Source organism: Trematomus bernacchii, unplaced genomic scaffold, assembly GCF_902827165.1.
Source record: "Trematomus bernacchii unplaced genomic scaffold, fTreBer1.1, whole genome shotgun sequence".
Taxonomy (NCBI): Eukaryota; Metazoa; Chordata; class Actinopteri; order Perciformes; family Nototheniidae; genus Trematomus; species Trematomus bernacchii.
The window spans coordinates 25,001-33,358 of NW_022987328.1; the positions used below are offsets into that span (position 1 = coordinate 25,001).

Sequence of the window (8,358 nt, forward strand, 5' to 3'; positions counted from 1 at the left end):
ACCTGTGCCGGTTCAGATCTACTGCAGAATTATTTTAACAGCAGGAGTTACTTTTCATTCAACAGACATTTTGAAAGTGTCTTCACCGGAAGTGAAGCACATTTTTTGAATAACGGCACGATTTCATGTAAAGTCAATGTGACGCGGACACATGTCAGAGTAGAGGCAACAAATACAAATATGAACTTGAAAAATATGAACCTTTACAGTTCACCTGACAATTCGTTACTGTACTTAAGTACATGTTTCTGGTATCAGTACTTTACTCCACTACTTATTTTTCTGACGACTTTTTACTTTTACTTCTTACATGTTGAACACAAATACCTGTACTTTCTACTTCTTACATGTTGAACCCAAATACCTGTACTTTCTACTTCTTACATGTTGAACACAAATACCTGTACTTTCTACTTCTTACATGTTGAACCCAAATACCTGTACTTTCTACTTCTCACATGTTGAACCCAAATACCTTTACTTTCTACTTCTTACATGTTGAACACAAATACCTGTACTTTCTACTTCTTACATGTTGAACACAAATACCTGTACTTTCTACTTCTTACATGTTGAACACAAATACCTGTACTTTCTACTTCTTACATGTTGAACCCAAATACCTGTACTTTCTACTTCTTACATGTTGAACACAAATACCTGTACTTTCTACTTCTTACATGTTGAACACTAATACCTGTACTTTCTACTTCTCACATGTTGAACCCAAATACCTGTACTTTCTACTTCTTACATGTTGAACACAAATACCTGTACTTTCTACTTCTTACATGTTGAACCCAAATACCTTTACTTTCTACTTCTTACATGTTGAACACAAATACCTGTACTTTCTACTTCTTACATGTTGAACACAAATACCTGTACTTTCTACTTCTTACATGTTGAACCCAAATACCTGTACTTTCTACTTCTTACATGTTGAACCCAAATACCTGTACTTTCTACTTCTTACATTTTGAACACAAATACCTGTACTTTCTACTTCTTACATGTTGAACCCAAATACCTGTACTTTCTACTTCTTACATTTTGAACACAAATACCTGTACTTTCTACTTCTCTCATTTCCCAAACAGGCTGGTTCCTTTAGTTTGAATGTGTGTTTGGTGGCGTGATCATTATTCTTTAGAGTCATTGCGTGCCTATTGATTTGAACACGATCCGTGTATCCATCATTTCCTGGTCTTCTCTAAAGAAGAGGGACCAATGAAAACGTTGTCATGTTGCCGTTGTTCAGCATGGAAACATTCATTAGCTAACAATGACATTATTGTTCTATTAATATAAAGGGAGGTCAGGTACTCTTTAAAACAGCTGCTAGTTATGGGTACTTTTTACTGAAGTACATTTCAAAGCCTCTTTACTTTTACTTGAGTAAAGAAGTTTAGTCAGAACTTCTACTTTTACCAGAGTATTTTTAAACACGATTACCTGTACTTCTACCTGAGTAAAGGATGTGTGTACTTTTGCCATCTCTGAATTAAAATCGACATCTTAAGAAACACAAACCTGTTCTTTTACCTTACAAAGGGTTAAAACACTTTCATTTCCTCTACAAGCTTCCCTCTTCCATTCTTCTCCCTACCTGTGCCCAGGTGCAGGACCTCGTAGGCTCCGTCCTCGGCCTCCACGCGGTCCACCACCACCCTCTTCAGGATGCTGGTGCTGTTGACTCGGGTCAGGACCGGTCTGCGGCCCAGAGGCAGCACGGGGTCCCACATCAGCTGGTGCGCCCGCATGAAGCTCACCACCTCATCAGGGAAGTCTCTGGTGGATTTATGGAGGGCGTCGTACGTCTCGCTGGGACACTGCGTGGAAAAAAGAGGCAGAAAAATGTTTGGTTTTTTTGTTTGGTTTTTTCAAATGTGTATAGGTACACAAAAACAACAAACAATCAGGTTATTAATACAAGACTGGTCCAGTCAAAATGCAACGTTAAATGAGGCAAAGGACAACACACAGACAACAAATTACAAAGCAATACATGTTACAATGACTGTACAATACACAGGGAAAAAAATGATAAACTGTGTGTGTGTGTGTGTGTGTGTGTGTGTGTGTGTGTGTGTGTGTGTGTGTGTGTGTGTGTGTGTGTGTGTGTGTGTGTGTGTGTGTGTGTGTGTGTGTGTGTGTGTGTGTGTGTGTGTACTCACAGTGCCAGGTCTGGGGTATGGGATGCGTCCTTTGTACTCCACCCAGCGAGAGTCTGCACTTTCTTTGTGTGCAAACGGTCCGTTGAAAGCAGCACGAATAGACGCCATGGAGAACACACACACTGCAGAACCACGAAATACAGAACTGCAGGAGGAAGAGGAGGAAGGAGAGGAGGAAGAGGAGGAGGAGGAGGGGGAGGGGGAGGTGGAGGAGAAAATGTGAGGGTTAACACATGATTGTTAATTGTATTATTGTACTGAAAATAATAGTCAACATTTTGAAAATAAATCAAAATTCGGAGAAAGAGTCGAATATTTGAGAAACAAAAATGTCTGAGATAAAAAGTGAAATTCTGAAAAAAGTGAAATTCTATGAAACAGTCGAAATAAAAATTCTGAGAAAAAAGTTCAGAATTCTGAAAATAAATGAAAATTCTGAGAAAAAACATAGAATTATGAGAAAAGTCAAAAATACTGCAAATAAAAAGTTGTCGTCAGAGTCTTGATGTTTTCAGAGAGAGAGTGTTTCCTCACCTGGACGTGCTGAAGACTCCGTAGATTGTCGGGTTCTGAGGGTCCTTCGTCTCCAGAACAAAGATGTCCTCTAGGAACAAAAAGGTGACAAATTGTTTCATGCACTGTTTTACTATCAGCTGTAATGTTGCATCAACGCACACAAATAGGGTTTCATTTATTGACTTAGTTAGCAAGGGTCTAATAAAAGGGATGCTTAATTGGCATTTCAAAGAGAGTTTCAGTCATCATCAGGCAGAGAGGAGACAGCTCACACCTGTTGAACTAAATCATGAAAACACAATGATGGACAGGTGGGGTGAGGAAGAAGAGGAAGAGGAAGAGTGTTACCGAGTTCATCAAAGTGTGTGTCCACTCCTCCCTCTCCAGGAACAGAACAAACCAGCCGGGCCTTCAGGAAGGTCGTCCATCGATTGATCAAACTCCTCTTTCCTCCAACGTCATTCTGAGATGAAGAGGAGGGGGAGGAAGAGGAGGGGGAGAAACAGAGTTAAAAAACTAAATATGCTTTCATTCACATTTATTTTACACATTGCAGATTTTTAGGATCTTTACAGCTGTACCTCTACAAACTTACTTAAAACTTTAACTTAAAGGGGACCTATCATGCAAAATGCACTTTTGTACGTCTTTTCTACATGAATATGTGTCCCCGGTGTTCCAGGGAACTCACCAAGTGTCAGAAAACACAACCCTCTCTATTTTCCTCCATACCCAAATCTCTAAAAAAGGGGCTGCAACGGATCTGATAAAAACTGATCCAGATTTGAACACTGTCCTGACGTCAGGACGGTGGCGCTACGGCTATTGGGCCAACTCCACCAATCAGGAGGAGACAGCCACGGCATTGCCGTTCTAAAGCGCTGGAGACGCTGTAGTACATATGCCAGGCCTGTAGGTGGTGCTGTTCTCACTGAATCAGCCCTTGCTAAAACAGAGCTAAAAAATGTCAAATTGAGCGAAATGAGGCATGTCTAAAATGCATGATCTGTTTGGTATTTTGAAAACAAAAAAGTATAAATATGCCTTATATGCCTTTAATATAATTTTTAAATGTATTTATTTTTCCATATTTATTATTTGAATATTTATTTCTTATTTAATTTAATCATTTTAATTTTTTTCCCTCAGATTTCTTATTTAAATATTTATTTTTTATGTATTCGATTTTTTCAAAAAAATGTAAAAGTAAAAATCACAACATGCTGTTTGTGGCGGCTACAGTATATTCCCATTGCTACTAAACCTCCACATACACCAGGTGCCCTAAACATTACATTACATTACGTTTCATTTAGCTGAGGCTTTTATCCAAAGCGACTTACAATGACCAATTACAGGGACATTCTCCCTGGAGTAACTAAGGGCCTTACTCAAGGGCACACTAGTGGTGGTGTTCCAGGCGGGATTTGAACTCACAACCTTCCGATCTTCAGCCCACCTAACTATCCATTAGACCACCACTATCCCAAATACCATTAGCCACACCCATGTGACAATCACCGGTAACAACCAATTACAAGTGTGTGTGGTGTTAACAAATAATGAGGATGATATATGAACACACCACAGCGTTTTGGTAGAACAACAAGCAAAGTACCTCAAACAAAAGATCAACAACAGTGAAGATAACTGGCTGTTACCTTGCAGACTCTGGCCACGCGGCTGTACGTCCTCTTCTCCCACTGACCCGCCTCCACCGCTCGCTCTCTGAAGAACAAGTACACTTTATCGTCGTCCGGGCTGTGAGTGTCGGGGATCGAGAAGGAGCCCACGAACTCCGGCTCTGAGAGGAAGGAGAAAGGTAAAGATAAACTACAGATACTCACTCCAAGGTGCTTGTTTTTGAATTGCTTGATTTTAATGTGACTTTAACTATATTTATTTATTTGTTGTTCTTTTTTTCACTATCTCTGTAAAGCGACTTAGAGCAGCTGTAAAAGCGCTTACAAAATAAATCCATTATTATTATTATTAAGATAAGTAAATGTCCTGTATTCAAAATCTTACTTAAAAGCATCAAAATAAACTTACTTTACCAAAGTAAAAGTATCTTTTGTGCTTTTAGTCTCTTCGAGGAGAAGAAGAACAAAGGAGCAAAAGTGTAAATACTTAAGTACCTCAATATAAGTACAGTACTTGATCTACTTACTACTACCACTACAGGCCTATGTCATGTGTGCTAGCAGCCCATAATGCACACTATACATAACATGAACCAATGTGAATTCTGTTTCTAATTTGTTTAGTTTTTCCCCTAAAAAATAACAAAAATAACCAATAAAAATACTGTTAAAGAACCGGATCGATAAGCAGTATTTGTAATTGTTTCAATTAAGCCTAATTATTTCACAGTGGATCATCTGCCAATACAAGCAACTTTGTTCATGTTCATCCATAATAAAATATAAAATTAGAGTTGGATCTTTTGGTCTTGTTATTATTAGCAGAGAAAATGTAATGTTTCTACAACTATATACAATTAATTCTACCAATCTCGGTGGGAACCGGGTTAGGGGGGGCTCGAAAATATTTCCAATTACACAAGGGGGGCCTGATTGAAAAAGGTTGGGAACCACTGCCTTAGCTGATATAAATAATGAGTATAAGAGAAGTGTTCCTCACCGTTGAGCCAGTTGTGATCGAAGGCCTGTGAGCTGATGTAGTTCTGACTGTTTCCCTGCACCGAGGAACGGACAAACGCAGCGTTCGCTCCCATAAAATCCACCGAAGTTCCTGCATAGAGCTCACCGTCTGGGGAGGGGGGAGAGCGGGAGAAATAATGAGGAAATAAAGAAATAAAACACAGACTAAAAGAGACAAATGACATCCCTTGAGAAAACATAATCTGAATTTTGAAACAGAAGCTTTAGTTAGATTCCTTTACTGACCAATGGCCCTGAGAGGCAAGAGAGCAAGCCAATATTCAGATTATGTTCTAAATGTGAGTTGGACAGTGTAATCCAACATGTTTAGGACTTGGAACAAAGTGGAAACAATGTTTGTTTAGTATTCACCGGAATAATCCTCCATTTGTTCAATTTAGCTACGGACACCGGGGGTAAATAGCATTGTTAGCTACGGACACCGGGGGTAAATAGCATTGTTAGCTACGGACACCGGGTGTAAATAGCATTGTTAGCTACGGACACCGGGTGTAAATAGCATTGTTAGCTACGGACACCGGGTGTAAATAGCATTGTTAGCTACGGACACCGGGTGTAAATAGCATTGTTAGCTACGGACACCGGGTGTAAATAGCATTGTTAGCTACGGACACCCGGGTGTAAACAGCATTGTTAGCTACAGACACCGGGTATAAATAGCATTGTTAGCTATGGACACCCGGGTGTAAATAGCATTGTTAGCTACAGACACCTGGGTGTAAGTAGCATTGTTAGCTACAGACACCCGGGTATAAATAGCATTGTTAGCTACTTACACCCGGGTGTAAATAGCATTGTTAGCTACGGACACCGGGTGTAAATAGCATTGTTAGCTACAGACACCCGGGTGTAAATAACATTGTTAGCTACGGACACCCGGGTGTAAATAGCATTGTTAGATACAGACACCTGGGTGCAAATAGCATAGTTAGCTACGGACACCCGGGTGTAAATAGCATTGTTAGCAAATGTTTGTTTAGTATTCACCGGAATAATCCTCCATTTGTTCAACTGTGAAAAATGAAAAGGCTGAAATGCATTATACTGATAATCGTACTGATTCATGCAATAATGTTACAAAACGTTGTTACGTGCCGTGTTTTGTTAGTGTGTGTCTCTCTCTTTAATCACTTTATTTTATATGAAAGTTCTTCTTAGTTTGTCTTAAGGTTATTTAGTAAATTGACTAGTAAGCCCTCTTTATTTTTACACTGAAATCCAGACACTTTTTACGCAGACTAACGCACATTCTCAAGATATTGAAGTGACTGTTATTTTGTATATATTGATTGTTGTCTTTTTATGTATGTCTTAATGTGTGCATATGTATACATGTGTCTTTGATACAGTATAGGTATATATACATATTTACAAACATATTTTTATATTTGTATTTTTGTATTCGGGATTGTGGGAAACGGTACTTCGATCTCTCTGGCTGTACACACAAACTGAAAGATTGACAATAAAGTTGACTTTGACTTTGATTAATAGAAAAATGATCTTCTAATTTTGCCAATCAGTTTCCTCTTTCTTTTTTCTCCTGGTTATTTTAGATGTTGTTACTTCCCTTTGTTCCCCTAGTTTATAAGGTAACGTAACAACTTGATAACACACAATACATGTATGCTTTGTTTGCAATATATTGCAAGATTAAAATGAGATGACAAGTATTTGTATCAGACGGCAATGGATTACCATTTTACCGCATTTATTGTTATTTCACAATGTTCTTTTACTGGTAATAGAGAACCGCGTGACATAGTGACGCGTCCTAAAACCCGGAAGTAAACTCCTTCCGGTTCCTTCGTCAAAAACGCAATGCAATTTCTCCATAGGATTTTGGAAAATAGCTGGAAATAAGGTCTGTGGTTGACACACATTTAAGAGACGGATCACGTTTTGTTCAGCCGGATAATATCCACATGTCTACCGTAATTTTATAATTTTCGAATCATAAATCTAGTCGCCAGAAGCAAAATGCTAACGTTATGCTATAAACGAACTACAGCAGGGTCGCTGCTTCAACGTCACGCCAATTTAAGATCCATATTCAAACACACAGATTCTAAATGGTACGAGTTGAAGCGTTTGTTTGAACAGTTTGCAGGAGGCAGGTACTTGCTTTCAAGCAGAACAGGGCAAACAAACTTAGAGGAGTGTTTACGTGTTCGGTGTAATGATGTAAAATGGCCTCCACTACTTCTGCAGTCCTATTCAGCCACTTGGTAACAACCATAGTTTTTCAGACACATCAACTCTTCAGAAATCACCAGCGGGGTCACTGCTGATGGATTTAATGTCGTAGAACAAAACGTGATCTGTCTCTTCAATTTGTGTCAAACACAGACCTTATTTACAGATATTTTCCTAAATCCTATGGAGAAATTGCATTGCTTTTTGTCGAAGGAACCGGACGTGGTCAAAATGCTAACTTACTTCGCACTGCGGTTCTCTATGCTCCAGAGTAAAACTGTACATATTTACAAGCTAAGTTATGAAAATGCTTGCCTCTGTTAGCAGTGAACAACACATTCTGCAATAAAAAACAACATGTTTGCTGTTAAAGTGTGGCTCCTCTTGCTGCCAACACACAGCTATCAGATGTAGAGGAACTCAGTTTAACGACTTAAATCGGACTTTTATGGTTTATGTGTGAAATGGATCCGAACTCTGTTGATGTGTTTTATGTCCGTGAGACAGCAAAATGTGAAATAAGTGGAATAACTGAAGCGGACCACCGGCAAACAGACAGAGGAGAGACTGTACTACTGTGTGTCAGTGTGTGTGTGTGTGTGTGTGTGTGTGTGTGTGTGTGTGTGTGTGTGTGTGTGTGTGTGTGTGTGTGTGTGTGTGTGTGTGTGTGTACCCGTCAGGCGAGCAGTAAACGGCTCTCTGGGGCTGAAGGGACATTTTCCTCTGCCCGACTCCATCGTATCAGACAACTCGAACAACGGCTCCTAGAGAGAGAGAGAGAGAGA

The 8,358-nt window shown here is 39.4% G+C and overlaps 1 protein-coding gene across 1 annotated transcript in view; it reads right to left on the reverse strand.

Moving 5' to 3' along the window:
* si:dkey-49n23.1 (semaphorin-3D) overlaps positions 1-8,337 on the reverse strand; it is a gene marked incomplete at its 5' end in the record, with an annotated part of 21,187 nt that extends 12,850 nt beyond the window's left edge. The window contains 7 exon segments of the mRNA XM_034126906.1: positions 1,610-1,832; positions 2,178-2,322; positions 2,712-2,781; positions 3,042-3,156; positions 4,355-4,497; positions 5,337-5,465; positions 8,247-8,337. Coding sequence (XP_033982797.1) covers positions 1,610-1,832; positions 2,178-2,322; positions 2,712-2,781; positions 3,042-3,156; positions 4,355-4,497; positions 5,337-5,465; positions 8,247-8,337 — 916 coding nt within the window.
* Positions 8,338-8,358: the final 21 nt, after the last annotated feature.